General features: G+C 36.4%; 1 protein-coding gene across 2 annotated transcripts in view; it reads right to left on the bottom strand.

Moving 5' to 3' along the window:
* Positions 1-21564, bottom strand: part of MFSD14B (major facilitator superfamily domain containing 14B) — a 92221-nt gene that overhangs the window by 43042 nt on the left and 27615 nt on the right. The window contains exons 1-2 of one of the 2 annotated variants that reach the window (XM_025040450.1): positions 18691-18833; positions 17232-17327 (exon numbers count right to left, since the gene is read on the bottom strand). In XM_025040450.1, coding sequence (XP_024896218.1) covers positions 17232-17240 — 9 coding nt within the window. In that variant the 5' untranslated portion in view covers positions 17241-17327; positions 18691-18833. Of the gene's footprint in view, positions 1-17231; positions 17328-18690; positions 18834-21564 lie in introns of those variants that run through there. The other variant, XM_006922789.3, reaches the window with a different exon arrangement.

The raw sequence follows: 21564 nt of genomic DNA, 5'->3' as shown, positions 1-21564 counted from the left end.
ATATCCATTTATAAATGTCAACATATGCACTTCTTGAGTTGCACATTAAATTAAACAGATCTAATGGAATTTCTGGCAGTATGACAGGCCATTTCTGGGTAAAAAAGCCATGATGCAGGCAGTTCCTGCAAAAATTTTCAACCTCTGCTTTTAAAAACTTTTATATTTTCCGAGAGAAGAAAACAATGAAATTTTATCAGAGACATAAGTAAAACAAGTCAATAAATTTTTTTAAAGCTAAGGATTAAAATACTTCATAAAATAAAGCAGCTGTAAATAAAACAGCAATATTCTATTCTAACTTATCCTAAGTTCAAAAAAATTAAATAAAGTATATAATTTATAAAAGTTGGTAACTGCTAACATAATAAAGTAACCTAATTATAAAAAGTATATTAAATATCTCATATAAGATGAAAGCTTTCATTTTTAACATCTTTCTGTATAAAAAAACTCGAGGTAAATATCACCTTTACTCTTGGGAAAGACTATTTTAAACATAAAATACAATAACATTTGCTCATCACTTTAAAAAAATAACTGACAAAACCATCTGGGAGTGACGTCAAGAGCATGATGGAGTAAGAAATGTCTCCAGATCGCTCTTCTTGAAATAACAACAAGCTGAACATCTAAATTTCAACAAGAAACACCTGACCTTCACATATGCATGTTTGAATACCACATGTCAGAACTGTGAGAGTTGGGTGGTAGACAGGGAGAAACAAAGAAGCAGCCTCTGGCAACCTGCGCTCCCTGCAGGAGGAGGAGGAGGAGGAGAGAAGGTGTGGAAAGGGGTGGTGGGTCCCCTGAACAGCCCTGCCTGAGAGAGCTGTGAACTCCACACAGCAGCACTGCCCATGGATCAGGGCAGAAAGCAGAGAAGCAACAGCTGATTATTACCAGCATGGGGTTGCAAAAATGCCAGGATGTGCCACAGCTCCCATTCTCTAACCCAGAGGGCACTTCTCCCCATATCCTCCAAAACCTAACACTGTGGAGTCCCAGGGGAATCTGAGCAAATGCTACCGAAACTATCGCTAACACTGACAGGAACTGAATCTGAAGGTAGCAAATGTCATTGAATGTTTATAAGAAAAAAAAAGGCATTATTAAATCTTTATACAAAGCAGGGATCCAAGAGGCTAAGATGTCACCTACTAGAAACAAAAAGAAAAACACCTTGTTAGCAGTAGGCTGAAGAGAGACCTTTATATAACAGATCTTCTTTCTGGAAAAAAAGCAGAATACACTTCCATTAATGCCCAGGAGGAGAAAAAGTCCATAAACACCATGAACAATCATGGTGACAGGGTAGTTCAGAAATAAAGAGAAAAATCTCCAGAAAATAAGTTCAAGGACATAGAAATATACAACTTAAATGAAAGAGAATTCAGGATGGTACTTCGGAAAAAACTCAGTGAGATCCAAAATAATTCATATCAACAATTCCAATAATTTAAAAAACAACTAGATTAGCAGAATGAGTTTATTAGCAAGGAGATTGAAACCCTCAAACAGAACCATATAGGACTTCTGGAAATGAAGAAAACATTGAAAGAGTTGAAAGTGAAATAGCAAGCTTGGGAAATAGAGTCAACCAAATGGAGGAAAGGATGAGTTATATCAAAGACAGATATCTAGAAATAAATCAGAAGGAAAAAGAGAGACTGAAGAAAAAAAATAATGAAAGAGAAATACGAGAACTACCTGATACTATCAGGAAAGGAAACATAAGAATAATGGGAATTCTCGAATGAGAGGAAAAGGAGCGGGGATTAGAAAGCATTTTCAGACAAATAGTTGATGAGAATTCCCCAAATCTCAATGATCTCAACCCAAAAAAGGTCTTCTCCAAGACACGTTTTATTAAAGTTATCAAAAATCAATGAAAAAGACAGAATTCTCAGAGCAGCCACAGAAAAGATGGTAACCTATAAAGAAAAACCCATTAGATTATCGTCGGCCTTCTCAGCACAAACCTTACAAGCAAGAAAGGAGTGGAATAAAATATTCAAACTATTAAATGAAAGGAACTACTAGCCAAGAATAATGCATCCAGCTAAGCTCTTCCTTAGACATGAAGGAGAAATAAAGACCTTTCCAGACTACAAAAATTGAGGGAATTCTCCACTATGAGGCTTGCACTACAGGAAACACTGAAAGGGGTCAGCTCACCTAAAACAAAATGGAAAAAAAAACCCAAAAAACATAACCAGGACTAAGGAAACTAGCAGGCAAACAGAAGCAGAGGAATGTGACCCTTAGTAAGAATAAGGTATTGTAAGTTTAAAGAATAAGAAGAGATTTGCTATTGCAAGACAGTAATGAACATTCAGCATACAAAGGGACAAATTGAGACAAAACAGAAAAGGGAAGGATTCAAAGATCCAAATTTGCAAAGGGAAGTGGAGATAAGGCATGTACAGAAGAAAATGGAATATATACATGTTATTATCCTCACTATATATGTAATGGTAACCACACGCCAAAGATTCAGAACTGAAGTATACAAAAATAAGAAAGACCAGAAGGAAATTTCACAAAACCTAAAACAAAACAAAAAAACCCCCAGGAACACAAGGACAAGGAAGCAGTGGAAACAAGAAGCTACCAGAAAGCAAAAGATAAAATGGTTATAGAAACACCTCATATTTCAATGATCGCCCTAAATGCAAACAGACTGAACTCACAAATAAAAAGGCAGAGATGAAGAATGGACCAAAAAATAAAACCCAATCATATACTGTCTCCAGGAGACACACCTCAGTTCCAGAGACAAATATAGTCTAAAAGTAAAAGGGTAGAAAATGATATTTCACGCCAATGGCAGTCAGAGAAAAGCAGGAGTAGTGGTACTAATATCAGAAGAAATAGACTTTGAAATAAAAATGTACAGAAAGATACTGAGGGACACTTCATAATGATAAAGAGAATCATGCACCAAGAAGCCATAACATTTATTAACATCTAACATTTATTAACCCAAACAGGGAGCCAAGAAATATGTAAAGCAATTACTAACAGACTAAAGGAAGAAACAGACCAAAACACTATCATAGTAGAGGACTTAAATACCCCACTGTCAGATATGGACAGATCATCCATACAGAAAATCAATGAAGAAATAGCATCCTTAAAGGACATATTAAACCAACTGGACATAATTGACATTTACAGAGCCTTCCATCCCAAAACTTATACAGCTGCTTATACATTCTTTTCTTGTACATGGAACATTCTCAAGGACTGACCGCATACTGGGACATAGAGATGGCCTCAACAAATATAAGAAGGTTGAAATCATACCAAGCATATTCTCTGATCATAATGCTTTGAAACTGGAGATCAACCACAAAAAGAAAGCAGGAAGAACCACAAATACATGGAAATTAAACAACATGCTACTGAAGAATGACTGAGTCAGAGAAGAAATAAAACGAGATTTCAAGAGATATATAGAAATGAATGATAATGACAGTACAACGTATTAAAACTTTTGGGATATGGCAAAAGCAGTAATAAAAATTCATGTCATTACAGGCCTATCTCAAAAAAACAAGAATGAGCCCAAATAACCTAATGCTTCATCTTAAAAAACTAGAAAATAAAGAACAAATGAAGCCTAAAATCAGCAGTAGGAAAGAAATAATAAAAATTGGAGCAGAATTAAATGAAACTGAAAGGAAACAAACAAATAAACAAACAAAAAAAAAATAGAAAAAATAAATGCAACAAAGAGCTGGTTCTTTGAGAAGGTTAATAAAATTGACAAACTCCTGGCTAGACTCACTAAGGAAAAGAGAGAAAGGACACAAACAAACAAAATCAGGGATGAAAGAGGAGAAATTACAACAGACACCACAGAAATACAAAGGATCATACAAGAATACTATGAAAATGTGTATAACACCAAATTTAACCTAGAAGAAATGGACCAGTACTTAGAGAGATACAACCTTCCTAGACTGAATCAAGAACTGGAAAATCTAAATAGACCAATTAGTAGTATGGAAACTGAAACAATCACCAAAAACTTAACAAAAAGCAAAAGTCCAGGACCAGATGGCTCCATCAATGAATTCTACCAAACATTTAAAGAAGATTTAATACCAATTCTCCTCAAACTCTTCCAAAAAAGCAAAGAAGAGGCAAAACTTCCTAACTCAGTATGAAGCCAACATTACCCTAATACTAAATCCTTGTAAAGATAACACAAAAAAAGAAAACTAAAGACTAATATCTCTCATGATCACAGATGCAAAAATCCTAAATAAGATACTAGCAAACTGAATACAGCAACATAATAAAAAGATTATTTAAAAAAATAAAATAAAATAATAAAATAAAAAGATTATACACCATGATCAAGTGGGTTTCATCCCAGAGGCATAGGGATGGTTCAGCATACGCAAATTGATTAATGTGATACATCACATAAACAAATTAATAAGAATCATATCAACAGATGCAGAAAAAGCATTTGACAAGATTCAGTATCCATTTATGATCAAAAGACTTAACAAAATTGGTATAGAAGGAAAGTACATTAACATAATAAAGGCCATATATGACAAACCCTCAGCTAACATTATACTTAATGGTGAAAACTAAAAACCCCTTAAGATCAGGAACTAGACAAGGCTGTCTACTCTCACCACTGTTATTCAATATAACACTGGAGGTCCTAGTGAGTGCAATCGGTCAAGAGAAAGATATAAAAGGCATCCAAATAGGAAGTGAAGAAATCAAACTGTCACTATTTGCAGATGACAATTCTCTATATAGAAAACCCTAAAGACTCCGCAAGGACATTAATAGAAATAATGTGTGTGTTGTTGGATTGGAAAAATCAACATAGTTAAAATGACCATATTACCTAAAGCATTATACAGATTTAGTGCAATCCCCATCAAAATCCCATTGACATTTTTTAAAGAAATAGAACAAAAAATCATCAGATTTGTAGGGAAGCACAAAAGGTCCCTAACTGCGAAAGCCATCCTGAGAAAAAAGAACAAGGCTGGAGGCATTACTCTGCTACAAAGTGACAGTAATCAAAACAGCATGGTATTGGCAGAGAAACAGACAGACCGACCAGTGGAATAGAATCGAGAGTCCAGAAGTTAACCCATGTTTATATGCGCAAATAATTTTCGTTAAAAGCGCCAAAAATATACAGTGGAGAAAAGAAAGCCTCTTCAATTAATAGTGCTGGGAAAACTAGAAAGCCACTTGCAAAAGAATGAAACTAGACTGTTGTCTATCACCACAAACCAAAATTAACTCAAAATGGATTAAAGATCTGAATATAAGGCCTGAAACAATAAAAAGCATAGAAGAGAACATAGGGACTAAACTCATGGATCTTGGACTTAAAGAGGATTTTATGAATTTGACCTCAAAGGCAAGGAAGTAAAAGCAAAAATAAACGAATGAGATTACATCAAACTAAAAAGCTTTTGCACAGCAAAAGAAAACATCAGCAAGGTAAAGAGGCAATCATCTGAATGGGAAAATATATTTGTAAGTAATGCCTCTGATAAGGGCCTAATATCTAAAATATACAAAGAACTCATACAACTCAATAACAACAAAAAAAATTGCCTAAAACAATCCAATTAAAAATGGGCAGAGGAACGAACAGACACTTCTCCCAAGAAGACACAGAAATGGTCAACAAACATATAAAAAGATGCTCATCACCACTAGGTATTAGGGAAATGCAAATCAAAACCACAATGAGATATCATCTCACATCTGTTAGAACAGCTATAATCAACAGGACAACTAGTAACACATGTTGGAGAGGATGCAGAGAAAAAAGAACCCTCATACACTGCTGGTAGGATTGCAAATTAGTACAGCCACTATGGAAAACAGTATGGAGGTTCCTCAAAAAACTAAGAATTGATCTACCATATGATCCAGCAATCCCTCTACTGGGTATTTATCCTAAAGACCTAAAAACATATATCTAAAACAATATTTGCACACTGATATTCATAGCAGCATTAATCACAGTGGCCAGGAAATGGATGCAACCGAAGTGTCCTACAATAGATGACTGAATATAGAAGCTGGGGTACATATATACAATGGAATATTACTCAGCCATAAGAAGAAATGAAATACTGCTATTTGCGACAACATGGATGGACCTTGAGATAATCACGCTAAGCGAAATAAGCCAGACAGAAAAAGATGAAAACAACATGGTATTACTTATATGTGGGATAGAATCCTAAAAGCGACAAATGAACAGGACAAACAAACAGAGACTCATGGACACGGACTATAGACTAGTGGTTACCAGAGGGTAGAGGGGTGGGAGAGGAGGGGGTAGGTAGATGGTTAAAGAGGGTCAAATATACGGGGGTAGGGGAAGGGTGAAGTGGATAGAGGGGATCAAATATATGGTAGCTGAAGGAAACCGGACTTTGGGTGGTAAACACACAATAGAATATACAGATGTCAAATTATAATGTCCACCTGAAAATTATATAACCATATTAACCAATGTTACCCAATAAACTTAATAAAAAAAGGAGAGGATTAGAAACACAGGTAATTTTTTAAAGTTAACTGCCATCTAAGTTTAATTAATCATGCTGTATTTTAAATGTGCCAGAAGATTTAAAAACTTTAGAAGTCTTACCTAAGGCTAATAAGCCACCTTTTAAAGTTCTCTACTTTTTTAACCTAATTTGGAAACAAAGTTTACTTGTATCCAAAGGGATTCTCTTCTATAAGGCAAAATGGTGACTGAAAAGTATTTATTAACCATCAATGATTTTTTTTTTCTCTTTGTAGATTTCTATTGAGATTTGTAATGTTAGAGACATAGGGCACCATCAACATAAAAATCTAGGAGGTGATAATCGAACAAAAGGCTTAATTTGGTATCAAAAGAATTGCAAATTAGGAAGTACAGATTCAGGCAGAAGCCCAAATAGTGTCCCGCCACCCTAACAAGGAAAGAGTCAGAAAGTTATTATGGAAAAAAGAGAGGAAGATGAGGTAAGTTGTACTAAAGAGGAGTTCATTAGTACTAGACGAGGTAAGTTTAGGTTTGTATTTCATAGAATGGCTTGAGATTCAGTCATCAAGCTAAAGGCTACACATGTACCTCATTGAAAGTTAGCAATTCAGTCGTTGGAAAAGTCCAATTTCATCAGTCCTTACAAAGAGGATATTCCAGTTCTTAGTGACTTCTCAGAAGATAAGGAAAAGAAGACATGCAGGGCAGTTCTGAAACGGCTACTCTGGCTCTATTTTAATATGGCTTCACTTTCATCATCTTCCGCAGCATAATCATATATAAAGGTGTATTTTAAATTAGAGAAATATAAAATCATTTTGAATTGACAGTTTTAAGACCAGACTAACCTTCTGTAATTCTAATTGGAAAAAAAAATCTACTTATGCAAATGTGATAGTTTTGCAAAAACAGAATGCAACTGTGAAGTTTACCAAATTGAGCACACTCTGTGAACTATGGTGATTTATATTAATTTTACCAGCTCGGAAGATTACCTGCCAAGACTCACCTTCTTAAACTGTGACAGAAAAGTTATTCAGATGTTATACCCTGGAGTGGGTGAGGACTTTTTTTTTTTCAATTACAGTTAACATTTCCTACTATTTTATATTAGTTTCAGGTGTGCAGCAGTTATGGTTAGACATTTATACAATTTACGAAGTGATCCTTTAATAAGTCTAGTACTCACCTGGCACCATACATAGTTATTACAATATTATTGATTATATTCATTATGCCATACTTTACACACACGCCCCATTTTGTAACTATCAGTTGTACTTCTTTTCCACCCAGCACCCCAAATCTCCTCCCATCTGGCAACAATCAGTTTTGTTAGTACATATTGTTTTTCAGATTCCACATATAAGTGAAATCATATGGTATTCGCCTTTCTCTGTCTGACTAATTTCACTTAGCATAATACCTTCTCGGTCTATCCATGTTGTCCCAAATGGCTAAGATTTCATTCTTTTTTATGGCCAAGTAATATTCCGTTGCATGTGTGCATGTGTGGGTCCACATGTGTGCACATTTTCTTTATCCAATCTCCTACTGATGGGTAATTAGGATGGTTCTACATCTTGACTATTAGAAATAATGCTGCAATAAGCTTAGAGGTGCATATATCTTTTCAAATTGGTGTTTAGGATTTCTTTGGATAAATACCTAAAAGTGGAATTGCTGGGTCACAAGGTAGTTCAATTTTTAATTTTTTGAGGAACCTCCAAAATGGTTTCCATAGTGGCTGCACCAATTTTCAATCCTACCAACAATGCACAACCAGTTCCCTTTTTGCCAAATCCTTACCAACGCCTATTCTTTGTTGATTTACTGATGATAGCCATTCTGACAGGTGTGAGGTAATATCTCATTGTGGTTTAATTTGCATTTTTTGATGATTAGTGATGTTGCATATCTTTTCATGTGTCTACTGATCATCTCTATGTCCTCTTTGGAGAAATGTCTATTCAGGTCCACTGACCATTTTAATGAGATGGTTTGTTTTTGTGGTAAGTTGTATGACTTATTTATAACTTTTGGATATTAACTCCTTATCAGATGTATCACTGGCAAATATCTTCTCCCATTCAGTAGGCTGTCTTTTTCATTTGTTAATGGATTTCTTTGCTGTGCAAATCTTTTTAGTTCGATGTAGTCCCATTTACTTTTTTTCTTTTGTTTCCCTTGACCAATGTAACATTTCAGAAAAAAAATTTCTAGAGCAATGTCATAGAGTTTATTGTGTGTGTTTTCTTCTAGGAGTTTTATGGTTTCGGGTCTTATCCATTTTGAGTTTATCCTTGTACATGTCGTAAGAAGGTGGCCTAGTATTATTTTTTTGCATGTGTCTGCTCAGTTTTCCTAACACTATTTATTAAACAGATTGTCTTTACACCACTGTATATTCTTGGCTTTATCATAGATTAATTAACCATATAGGCATAGGCTTATAGGTGGGTGCGTTCTCTATTGTGTTCCATTGATTCCTATGTCTGTTTTTATGCCAGTACCAAGGCACTTTGATTATTATAGCCTTGTAGTATAGTTTTATATCAGTTAATGTGATACTTCCAACTTTGTTCTTTCTCAAGATTGCTGTGGCTGTTTAGGGTCTTTTGTGGTTTCACATAAATTTTAGAATTATTTGTTCTACTTCAGTGAAAAATGTTATTGGTATCGGATAGGGAAAACATCAAATTCTATAGATTGCTTTAGGTAGTATGAACATTTTAACAATGTTAATACTTCCCATCCATGAGCGCAGTATATACTCCTCTCAGTGTTTTTACTTTTTCAATTACTTTTCTTCATTATCTTTTGATTTCTTTGTTGATCTCATTGTCTTATAGTTTTCCGAGTACACATCTTTTACCTACTTGGTTAAATTTAGTCCAAGGTATTTTATTTTGTTTTTCTGATGCAATTTTAAAATGGATTTGCTTAATTTCTCTTTGTGATAGTTCATTTTTGTTGTATAAAAATGCGACTGACTTCAGAATACAAATTTTGGATGCTGCTACTTTGCTGAATTTATTTATCTTTTCTAACAGTTTTTTGGTAGAATCTTTAGGGGTGTGTGTGTGTGTGTGTGTGTGTGTGTGTGTGTGTGTGTGTAAAATATGTCATCTGGAAATAATGACTGTTTTACTTCTTCATTTCCAGTTTGGATGCCCTTTATTTCTTTTTCTTATCTGATTGTTGTGGCTAGGAATGCTAATAGTATGTGAATAAAAGTAGTAAAAGTGGGTATTCTTGTTTTGTTCCTGATCTTAAGGAAAACATTTTTTCAGCTCTTCCTCCTTAAGTATGATGTTAGCTGTGGGTTTGACACATATGGCCTTTTTTTATGTTGAAGTATGTTCCCTCTCTTCCCACAATACTGAGAGTTTATGTATTAAATGGATGCTTGATTTTGTCAAATAGATGCTTTTTCTGCATCTATTGATATGATCATATAATTTTTATCCTTTGTTTTGGTGGTGTATCACATCAATCGATTTGTGTATGCTGAATCACCCTTGTGCCTCTGGAACCAACCCCACTTGATCGCGATGTGTAGTCTTTTTTAAAGTATTGTTGTTTTGCTAGAATTTTGTTTAGAATTTTTGCATCTGTATTCTTCAAAGGTATTGGTCTGTAGTTTTCTTTTTGTGTGTTATTCTTACAAGGTTTTGGTATCCAGGTAATGTTGGCCTTATATAAAATGAGTTAGGAAGTATTGCCTCTTCAATTTTTTGGAAGAGTTTAAAAACAGGTATTGAATGTTTAGCAAGAATTCACCAGTGAAGCCATCTGGTCCTAGACTTACTTTTTGGTAGGTTTTTGTTGGTTGATTCAATTTCCATAATTTTGATCAGTCTATTTAGATTTAGTTCTTCGTGATTCAGTCTAGAAAGGTTGTAGATTTCTAAGAATCTGTCCATTTCTTCTAGATTATTGAATTTGGTGACAAATCATCTTTCATAGTATTCTTATATGATCCTTTGTATTTCAGTGGTATCTGTCATAACTTCTCTTTCATTTCTGATTTTGTTTCTTTTCTTTTTCCTTAGTGAGTCTAGCCAAGGGGTTGTCAATTTCACTGATCTTTCAATGAACCAGTTCTTTGTTGCATTAATTTTTTTCTATTGTCCTTCTGTTCTCAATTTCATTTAATTCTGCTCTAATTTTTATTTCCTTCCTTCTGCTGACTTTGGGCTTAATTTGTTCTTTCTTTTCTAGTTCTTCAAGATGTAATTGTTTATTTGGGATATTTCTTGTTTCCTGAGATAGACTTGTAATGATATAAACTTTTCTCTTATTGCTGCTTTTGCTGTATCCCCGAAGTTTTGATCAAGTTGTATTTTCACTCTCACTTGTTTCTAAATATCTTTTGATCTCTTTTTATTTCTTCTTTAACTCATTTTTCTTTAGTGGCACGTTGTTTAATCTCCATGTATTTGTGGTTTTACTCACTTTCTTTTGTAAGTATCTCCAATTTTAAAGCATTGTAGTCACAGAATATGCTTAGTATGATTTAATCTTCTTGAATTTGTTGAGGCTAGTATTGTGTCCCAACATATGGTCTAACCTTGAGTATGTTCCATGTGCACTAGAGAAGAATGCATAATTTGGTGTTTTGGGATGAAAGGCTCTTGTACACGTTGATTATGTCCAATTGGTCTAATATGTCATTTAAGGTTATTTCCTTATTGAATTTGTTTTGATCTATCTATCTGTCGCTGACAGTGGAGTATTTAGGTCCCCTACTATAATTATGTTTTTGTCAGTCTCTCTCTTTAGTTCTGTTAGTAGTTGCTTTATATATTTTGGTGCTCCCTGATTGGGAGCATATATATTGATAACTATTATCTCTTTTCAATGCAGTGGCTCCTTTATCATTATGAAGTGTCCATCCTTGTCTTTCGTTACCTTTTTTATTGAAGTCTATTTCAGCAGATATAAGTATCTGTAAAAGTGGGCTACACCCACTCTTCTCTAGATGCCATTTGCTTAAAAGTACTGTTTTCTATCCTTTCAATTTGAGTCTATATTTCTCTTTGCAGCTGAGATATGTCCCCTGACGGCAGGATATGGTTGGGTTTTGTGTTTTGATCCAATCTGCTACTCTGTGCCTTTTTATTGGTGAGTTCAGTCCATTTACATTTAGGACAATTATTAATATATGAGGTTTTCCTATAGCAATTTTATCTTCGGTTTTCTAGTAGCTCAGTGTCTCCATTGTTTCTTTGCCCTTGTGCACTTTTAGTTTTGTGGTATTCTATATTTTTTCCCTCTGTCCTCTTTTTTTTACATTATATGTCTCAGTTCTGGATTTTTTGTATGGTTCCCATTAAGTTTATGTAAAAGTAAGTTTCATATGCACAGTTGTCTTTTCTCTTCCGCATGTATCTTAATCTCTATTCTTCTTTGTAAATTCAGAACTTTACCTCCTTCCCTTTTGTTTTTGTTGTCATAAATTATCCTTATGTATGTTGTAAGCTCATTTCCAAGCTGCAGTAGCTATTGTCATCTTTTTAAAAATGTTGCCTCCTTTAACCATTATGTAATATTTAAGGTATAATACCCTATTCTAAATGAGGGTTGCAATTTCCTGCTTCTGTGTTAGTCATCCTACTCATATTTTTTTATCTTTTTTGTTTCAGGTAGAATGACCCTATTCATTATTTCCTGTAATGCAGGCTTCATGGCAGAAAATTCCCTTAGCCTCTGTATGTCTGGAAAGGTCTTTATTTCTCCTTCATATCTAAAGAATAACTTTGCTGGATAAATTATTCTAGGCTGGTAAGTTCTCTCTTTCAATAGTTTGAATATTTGTTTCCACTACCTCCTAACTTGTAGAGTTTCTGCTTAAAAATTCAATCTAATAAGATTTCCTTTATAGGCTACCGTCATCTTTTCCCCGGCTGCCTTGAGAATTCTGTTATTAGTTTTTGGGTTTTAGTATAATGTACCTTGGAGAGGGCCTTTTTGGATTGAGATACTTAGGTGTTCTGTTTGCTTTTTGGATTCGAAGATCCAGTTCTTTCCTTAGATTTGTTAAATTCTTGTCAACTATTTGTTTGAATATGCTCCTCTGTTCCCCACTCCCTCTCATTTCCTTCTGGTATAACCCATTATTCTTATATTGCTTTTACTGACGGTGTCAAATAGTTCTTGTAGAGTTCATTTTTTTTTTTCCTACTCTCAAGTCTCTCTCTTCTTCCATCTGCTTCATTTCCAGATTTGTCTTTGGCATCACTAATTCTTTCCTTCATTTGGTCAGCTCTATTTCCTAAGCTTGCTATTTCATTCCTCAGCTCTTTTATGGAGTTCTTCAGTTCCAGAATTTCTATTTGGTTCTTTATGTTTCAATCTCTTTGGTAAAGTATTCCTTTTGTTTGCTAACTTTATTTCCGAGTTCATTAAACTGCATGAGTTTTCTTGTATCTTGTTGAGTTTCTCAGAACTGCAATCTTGAATTCTGTCATTTAAATCACATATTTCCACGTCTTTAAGTTTGTTTTCTGGAGATAATGCATTTTCTTTCTGAGCTGCCTCGTTACTTTGGTTGTTCATAGTATTTGATGGATTATTTCTCTACTTTGGCATTTATGAGAATTAACAAATTTGCCCTTTATTCTCTGGGGAGATGGGTGTCTCCTCTGTGACCAGGATGCCTTGGTCCAGGGCTCCACCCCTGTGCAAGAATGTGGTAGATGATTGGGTTCTGAGCCCCTAAAGGGCCAGTGCTGCCTCAGTAGCCTATGCTGGGACCAGCCTCAATGAGTGGTGGCTGGGTAGGTTGGGAGAAGCAGCTGGTGTGTTTGCAGCTTTGTTTTCCTCCTAGTAATGGTGACTGCCAGACCTCAGCTGCCTTACCTCTGTATCTCCACCCATCACTGGGATTAGTAGCAGCGTGCATCTGCCTCTCAAAAGCTGTGTCTTCAGTTGTCTGAGCTGTATATACTCTGCTTTGTTGTCTGACACTTGCTGATAGTTTTTTTCTGAGGCCTGCTGCTAGTTCTGGCAAGATGCGGAAAAGTGAGTTCTGGGAGGGTGGGGAGAGTTGGTCAGGCTCAGTGAATTTGTTTTCTGCCTGGCAGTGGCAGCTACTAGAACATAGCTGTTGCACTTCTGTATTCTGGTCTCTGCCTCAATAGATCACTGCAGCAGTCCCCAACTTTTCTGACACCAGGAACTGGTGCTCTTATGAGAATCTAATGCCTGATAATCTGAGGTGGAGCCGAGGCGATGATGCTAGCACTAGGGAGCAGCTGCAAATACAGAAGAAGCTTCGCTTGCTTGCCTGCCACTCACCTCCTGCTGAGTGGCCGGGTTCAGGCATAGTATATGCTAATCACTCAGGCAGGAATGATCAGGGCTAATGAGAGTGTATGCAACAACCTGATTCCTCCTCTCTCCTTGAGTCCCATAGTGATATCCGTGCTGTTTTTGTGGCACTCATCTCTGCTCTTCTCCATTCCTTTCTCCCAGTTGCCCCAATTTGCCCATCTTTAGATGTTTCAATGTGCAGACCTCTCAGAAGTGTTTGTACGTTAGGCTGAAAATCCTTGTTGAATTATAGCTATTCAACTTGTTGAAATTTCAAGGGGAGAGACAAAGGAGACCCCTTACATCACCATGCTTCTGATGTGACTATCCTTTCTTTTAAAGTCTATTTTGTCTGAAATAAGTATTGCTAGCCTAGTTTTTTTTTTTTTTCATTTTCATTGCATGAAATATTTTTTTCCCATCCCTTTACTTTCAGTCTCTGTGTGTCTTTCAATCTGAAGTTGGTTCTTATAGACAGTATAAGTATGAGTCTTATTTTCTTATTCAGTCATCTATATTTTGATTGAAACATTTAATCCCTTTACATTAAAGTGATTATTGACATGTATGTAGTTATTGTCATTTTATTATTCACATCTATGTTTTTCTTCTTTTTCTCCTTAAAAACGTCCATTTAACATTTCTTGTAATACTGGCTTGGCGGTAATGAACTCCTTTAGCTTTTTCTTGTCTGGAAAGCTCTATCTGTCCTTTGATTCTAAATGATAGCTTTGCTAGGTAATCTTGGTTGTAAGTCTCTGCAATTCATCACTTTGAATATTTTGTGCCAATTCCTTCCGGCCTGCAAATTCTGTTGAGAAATCAGCTGACAGTCTTATGGGAACTCCCTTACATGTAACTAACTGCTTTTCTCTTGCTGCTTTTAAATTGTCCTTAAACTGGCATGATGACGTGTCTTGGTGTGGGCCTCTTTGGGTTCATCTTGTTCGGGACTCTGAGCTTCCTAGGGTTGTATGTCTATTTCCTTCACCAGGTTAGGCAAGTTTTCAGTCACTACTTCAAATAAGGTTTCAATCCCTTGCTCTCTCTCTTTTGCTTCTGGTACTATGATGTGCTTGGTATTGGTACACTTGAAGTTGTCCCAGAGGTTCCTTAAACAATCCTCATTTTTCAAATTCTTTTTTTAAATTTTGCTACTCTTATTGGGTGTTTTCTGCTGTGTTGTCTTCCAAATCGCTGATTCAATCCTCTGCTTCAATTAATCTACTATTGATTCTTTCTAGTATATTCTTTGTTACTGTACTCTATCGCTGACTCTTTCATGGTTTCTATGTCCTTTTTTACTATCTCTTTGTTAAAGTTCTGAGTTGATCTATTTTTCTCTAAGTGCACTGAATATCCTTATAGCCAGTGTTTTGAACTCTGTATCTAGTAGATTGGTTGCCTCCATTTTGTTTAGCTCTTTTTCTGGAGTTTTCTTCTGTCCTGTCATTTGAGACATGTTTGTCTCATTTTGCCTGCCTCTCTGTTTGCTTCTATGTATTAGGCAGACCGACCACATCTACCAGTCTCCCTGTTCACCCAAGCCTGGTGTCCAGGAGTGCCCCTTGTATGGATTGTGTGTGCCCTTCTGTCATAGTTGAGCCTTGATTGTTGTTGGCTTGTCCATGGGTAAGGTTGACCCTCAGGCTGACTTGCTGTGAAAACTGGCCACAACTACAGAGGGGGCTGACTCCACGGAGCAGGATTTGCCCCAGCATGTTCTGGTGACTTCTGAAACTACCCTCTGGGTATGCTGTTTGTGGATCTAAGAGGTGGTACACTGTTGTAGTCTGAGGTAGGCCACTGTGTGTTGATTCTGGGGCCTCTTGGGAGGGTCTCCAGTACAGGCGGAGGGCAGGTGCTGCTTGTGCCCGGCCTGGGCCCATCTGACAGGAGCTACAAAGAGATCCACAGTCGGCAACTGCCTGTGCTGGGCCCAGAGGCATGTGGGAGATTCCACACTATGACTCAAGGCCAGTTGCCCCCTGCATTTGGCCTGGGGTCACTCAGCAAAACGAGCAGGGTACACTGAGGTCAGTTGCCGCCTACCTGGGGCCAGCAGAACTTTGAAATTTTTAAAGAAAGACTGCAGCATAAGCTGCCTGTGAGGGATAGGCACTGAAATAACCAAGGGCAGAGTGCAATTTGGGTGGAGTGAGGTCTCAGAGAATGAGTGAGCTATGTTCATCGGGTTAATAAAGGTTCAGATTTGGCGTCCGCCTGCCCCTGCAGCTGTGTGGGGGGAATGCTCAACACAGGGACAATGGCAGCCTTCACTTTGAAGACACACAAATCCGTTTCTCCCTGTATGTCTCTGGTACCTTTTGAGAAACTGACTCTTTGCTAGAGCTTAGGGTGAATGATTGGGAGTCAGTGAGTATGTGCATGGGCCTTTTAGAGGATTCCTAAGCTTCCAGCACCCCTCCATCTCACCAGGACAAGACAGAATTGCCTCTGATGTTCACAGCCAGCTATTGTGAGGACTACTTTTCTCAGTACTGATCCCTGGGCTGGGACCCCTTGCTTTTTGGCAGGGACCTCTGCAGCTGAGATACCCTTCTCGATTCTCAACAGCCACGTGTTGGTGTGAGACCAGCCCATTTCACATTTCCACCCCTCTTACTGATCTCGACATGATCTCTTCTTTATAACCTTAGTTATAGGAGTTCCACTTAGCTAGTCTTCAGGTGATTCTCCAGGTTGACTGTTCTCTATTTTAGTTGTAATTTTAATGGGGTCATGAGAAGAGGCAAACACAGCATTTACCTACTCCGCCATCTTGACTGGCTTCCAGGTAAGGATTTTAACCACCAGTGATATGTAAAGAACAATTTAAGACTATTGAAATTTAAGGCCAATTAAAATATGTCTTTATTAAAATTAAGTGTTAAATCATTACTAGGCACCTAAAATCTATACCTCAATCTTTTCTTCAGCATCTCTCTTCCCGCTAACCATACCATACATCTAAGTTCTTTCTAAGAAACTGAATACAGCCTCTGCAGACAAATAGCAATCTCCTATTTACTATATTCTTAAGTCAAAGGCAATTACACTCATATAAAGTAATTTACAAACTTCAAAGCTTTGTGATAATTTCCTCTAAGATATTTTAATGCTCTTCCTAAATATATATATATATAGTTCATTCGCTATGAACCAAGATTCTGGTTCAGTGGGAGTGCCTTGCTGCCCAGGAATATTTAATGAACAGTCTGGGTATTTTGTTGCTGGTGGAAACAACCCAATGGAATAAGCAGTCTTAAATTACTGTCAAGAGCTACTCTCAGACACATACTTAGACATATAGCCATATGAACATATGCTTAAGAACTCTTTTGCTCTCATGATCTAGTTTAGCAATACTTACAGTTAACATTGGAGTTGTCAATAGGCCCCACGCAAAGAATTCAAGGAAAATGACAACAGCAGCATGGTATACACTTGGTCGGCTAAAGCCTTGTAGCTAAAAAAGGAAGAAAGTTATTATGAAAAATAGTGCAAAGATTTAAAAAATCCATTCTCCTAAGATGGTATCGCACACACACACATACACATTCTATAAACTTAGGACCTATTATTAATATGTCAGATGAAACTTCATTCTATGGTATCCCTAATTCATTCATCTTCCCTAATTACAGAAAGTACCAAGATTATAGAGTTTCTACTTATCCCATCAATACAGCTTTATTAAAAAATCAACTGGGTCTTGAAGGTGTCAAAATCCAGCTTTCTGTTTCTATTTTGTTTTAAGACTATGCCCATTCTGCTACTTTTCTGCAGTCTGTGACTTCCGAAGGTGAAATCTAAAATTCCCCTCAATTAATGTTCTCAGACTCTGTGACAATGCTTATTACAAGAACAGGTGCTTCGCTAGCACTTTGTAGAAACAGAAGTAACACTTAGACTTTATAAAACCTACACTATTCCTATGTTTAAATTTTTAAATCTTCAAAAGGTAAAAGAACATCTGCATGGTTTAACTAGAATTTAATCATGAGGAAATGATCAGACAAATCCAGACTGTGGGACATTCTATAACAGGGGTTCCCAACAGCAGGTGTGTGGCCCGAGCGAGAGAAGCTTCCATATGTACTTGCAGCTGCTCCCCAGTGCTAGCATTACCTCCTCATCTCTGCCTCAGATCATGAGGCACACCTCAGATCACACAGGAACACCGGTCTCTGATGCCCAAAAGGTTGGGGACCGCTGTTTTACAAGACAACTAGCTTGTTCTCCTTAAAAATATCAATGTCATAAAAGACAAAAGTAAAAGTAGGGAGACAAGAGTCATAACAACCAAATGGGAGACCCTGGACTGAATCCTAGATGAAAAGTGGACAACAATAAAAAATCTGAATATGGACTATATATATTAGATAATCATATGGTATTGATGTTAAATTTCTTGTGTGTTTTTGATGTCTGCAACTTACTGTCAAATGGATTGGCCAAAAAAAAAAAAAAAAATTGATACATATATATTTTCTGAAGCTAATGTTACAAAATGTTTATTGCTGAATTTAGATGAAGGGACTGACTATTCATTTTACTATTCTTTTATTTTTTTGTAGTTTTGAAATTTTTCAAAAAGAACCAAGAAAAATTTTAAATGCCACTAAATAAGACATTTGCAAAACAGAAAGCATTTTATGAAGTTTAGAAGAAATAAAAAGAAACAAACACCTAACAACTCAAAAAAAAAAAAAATCAAAAGCCATTAACATAATACAACCTTCAAAAAGCACCAGTTTACAATAGTCCTTTATCAACAGAATAGTGAATGGAGATTGTTAGTAACTATTCAGCTGAGACTTGTGACTAACCTCTGAGACCTTGTGTCAGTCATTCCAGCAGAAACCTGGCCAACTGTCCTTTGACTACTCCCTTGCTTGCAGGCTCTCCCCCATTGAATCCTATACCATCTCTTGCCACGATTACACAGGAGCTTTGCACCCTTGCCTCTTCATCCACTACACAGCAGTCAGAGTGACCTGCTTAAATGTAAATTAGATTATATTACTCCTTTGCTCCACTCTCAGTGGCTCCCACTGCATTTAGCTACATATCTTACACATCCAGCAAGGTCCTACACTCTCTATTCCCTTCTTACCCTCTATTGTTTTCTAACAAACTTTACAATTCATTTTTGTTTATTGTCTACCTCCCCTGGAATGGGAGTGTAAATGCCATGAAGGAAAGGATTTTTGTCTGTTTTGTTCAAAGATGTATCCCAAATAGCCCTTCTCTCACTCCACTACAGTAACAAGTGCTCAACAAAATATATGAAATGGAAGAAGGCTCTGAGACTAATGTCTTTCCTTGGGTCTTTTAAACAGCAAAACCCAGAATGTAGAAAAAAAAAGAAATTGAAACAACTGACCAAGTTTCTTCAACAAGTGATATATAGCCAAAGGAAAAAAAAAGGGAGGGAGAACTATGTTAGTAAAATGGACAAAAAGAAATTTAAGAAATATTAACGAAAAACAATATGTGAACTTTGGGTTTTGACTCAAATTACCTGGAAAAAAAGACAATTTTAAGTCAATCATGGAAATGTGAAAATGGAATGGGTATGATTACAAAAGTAGAAGTGGTGGCAAAAATAAATTTAATAGCCTATATGCTTTTACTAATAATTTCGTAATTATTACAGTGAAAATTCTGATAGTCACCCACCCACATTGCAAAGCAATTGCTTCAAAATAGTGGGTTGGTGAATATGTCAATAAATAGCCTAACTATTCCTTTGGAATCATTCATTTTATTAATCAAGCATCACGCATTACAAGAATCTCAAAAACTCTGAGCTACAAGTAGGGAGAACTGAAGAACTACCCTATTTTTCATTTGCGGTTTCTGTGGTCTGGTGCTCTTTTCCAGGCAATGAATCTCTATTTATGGAGACCAATGGGATAGAGATCCATGTGCTTGCAACGCTGATTAGACAGAAAAACAGATATACACTTTAGTCTGTGAATATATATCTTTATGCTATTGTTATTTTTAACACCTTGCAAAAAAAGACAACCCACATTTGCTCACACATTATATATTTAGAAATGTCAACTAACAAACATCTCTTCTAAAATGCAAAACTTTAATACTCTCACCTCTACCTCAATTACTTTAATTGAACTATAATGTATCCCTACCCAATAATGTATGAGAAAAATGCAGCAGGCGGGCCTTGATATGATGAGAACTTTGTATGGGAAACTGGATATAAGGTAACAAAAATAAATCTTCCTTACACTCAATTCTTCCTAAGCTCTTAGTGGCCAGCATGCTGAGGGAATAAGTATCACAGATTTCTCCTTTAAATTATCTGAACTAATAGAAAGGCTTTATCAAAACTTAACCAATTATTTCCAGTTGATCCTGATCTAGTACAGCCTCTCTGGATCAGGTCAATATCTCCTCTCTCCATTTTGCCCTTTTACAAATCTGTATGGAATATCTTGAGACATTTAGAAGCAGAGGATGAAAAATGTGTAGTAATGTCTTTACACATTCATATTACCATCTCTCCCATAGATGACTGCAATAGCCTCTTAACCCTGTCTTGACTACTCTTCCCTGCCCTCTTCCAAATCTTTCTTGACATTACACCCAGTGTGATTACTCTAAAATACAAATCTCATCCTATCATTCTTGTATAAGACTATGAAAAATGAACAACAAATTCCTCCCACTCCTGTACACACAACATATTTGCAACATGACTGTGCTGACGATTCCATCAATAGGTGGAGTCTGTTTCTCCCACTTTGCTGAACTGGGGCTGGCCTAACATCTTGCTCTAGCCAACAGATGTCAGGTGAAGCGACAATATGGACTTCTGAACCTAGGTCTCCAGAGGCCTTTAAGAAGAAGTGGAGAAATCCCTTCTAGGCCCAGAAGGGTGACAGTATTTGAGGCCCTTCCTACTGACGCCTTTTAGACCAATCAGTGAACAGCCATCACCAACTGCCTGACATAGAAGCAAAGCCCTCTTAGATAACCCAACTCTGATCAAGCCTGCAGATGACTGTGGAAGCATGAATAACTCCAAGCAAATCCTGTGAAGAACCCCCAGCTGTGTATAGCCCTAATTGCTAACCCCAAAAACTGTCAAATGGTTGTTTTAAACCACTGAATTTGGGGGTATTTCATATGCAGCAATTATTAACTGATATAACCCCCTTTGCCCTCATGATTAAATTTAAACTTTAAGACTGTTTTGAGGTCTCTTTTATACTTCTCCAATCTCATCTGTCAGCCCAAACATAAACTCAATAAAATATTTGTGAGATTAAAGAATATTCATTCAAACATTTTAATATTTTCTTTAAAGAGATTAGTAGTTAGATGTTATAGACATCTGTGGTCAGAAAAGGCAACAAGAATTGCTGAGATATCACCTCCTGAAGATGAGACCAAAAAAGTAAAAAACTAAAAATAGAATTACCACATGACCCAGCAATCCCTCTTCTGGGTATTTACCCAAAAAACTTGAAAACATTTATCTGCAAAGATATATGCACCCTGATGTTCATAGCACCATTGTTCACGGTGGCCAAGACGTGGAAACAACTAAGTGCCCATCATTAGATAGATGAATGGATAAAGAAAATGTGGTACATATATACAATGGAATATGTGTCATAAGAAAAGATGAAATACTACCATTTGCGATACATGGATGTATCTTGAGATTA

This window comes from Pteropus alecto, unplaced genomic scaffold, assembly GCF_000325575.1.
Source record: "Pteropus alecto unplaced genomic scaffold, ASM32557v1 scaffold129, whole genome shotgun sequence".
Taxonomy (NCBI): Eukaryota; Metazoa; Chordata; class Mammalia; order Chiroptera; family Pteropodidae; genus Pteropus; species Pteropus alecto.
Note: the sequence above shows the minus strand (reverse complement) of the source record. Positions and strands in the feature narration are given on the sequence as shown.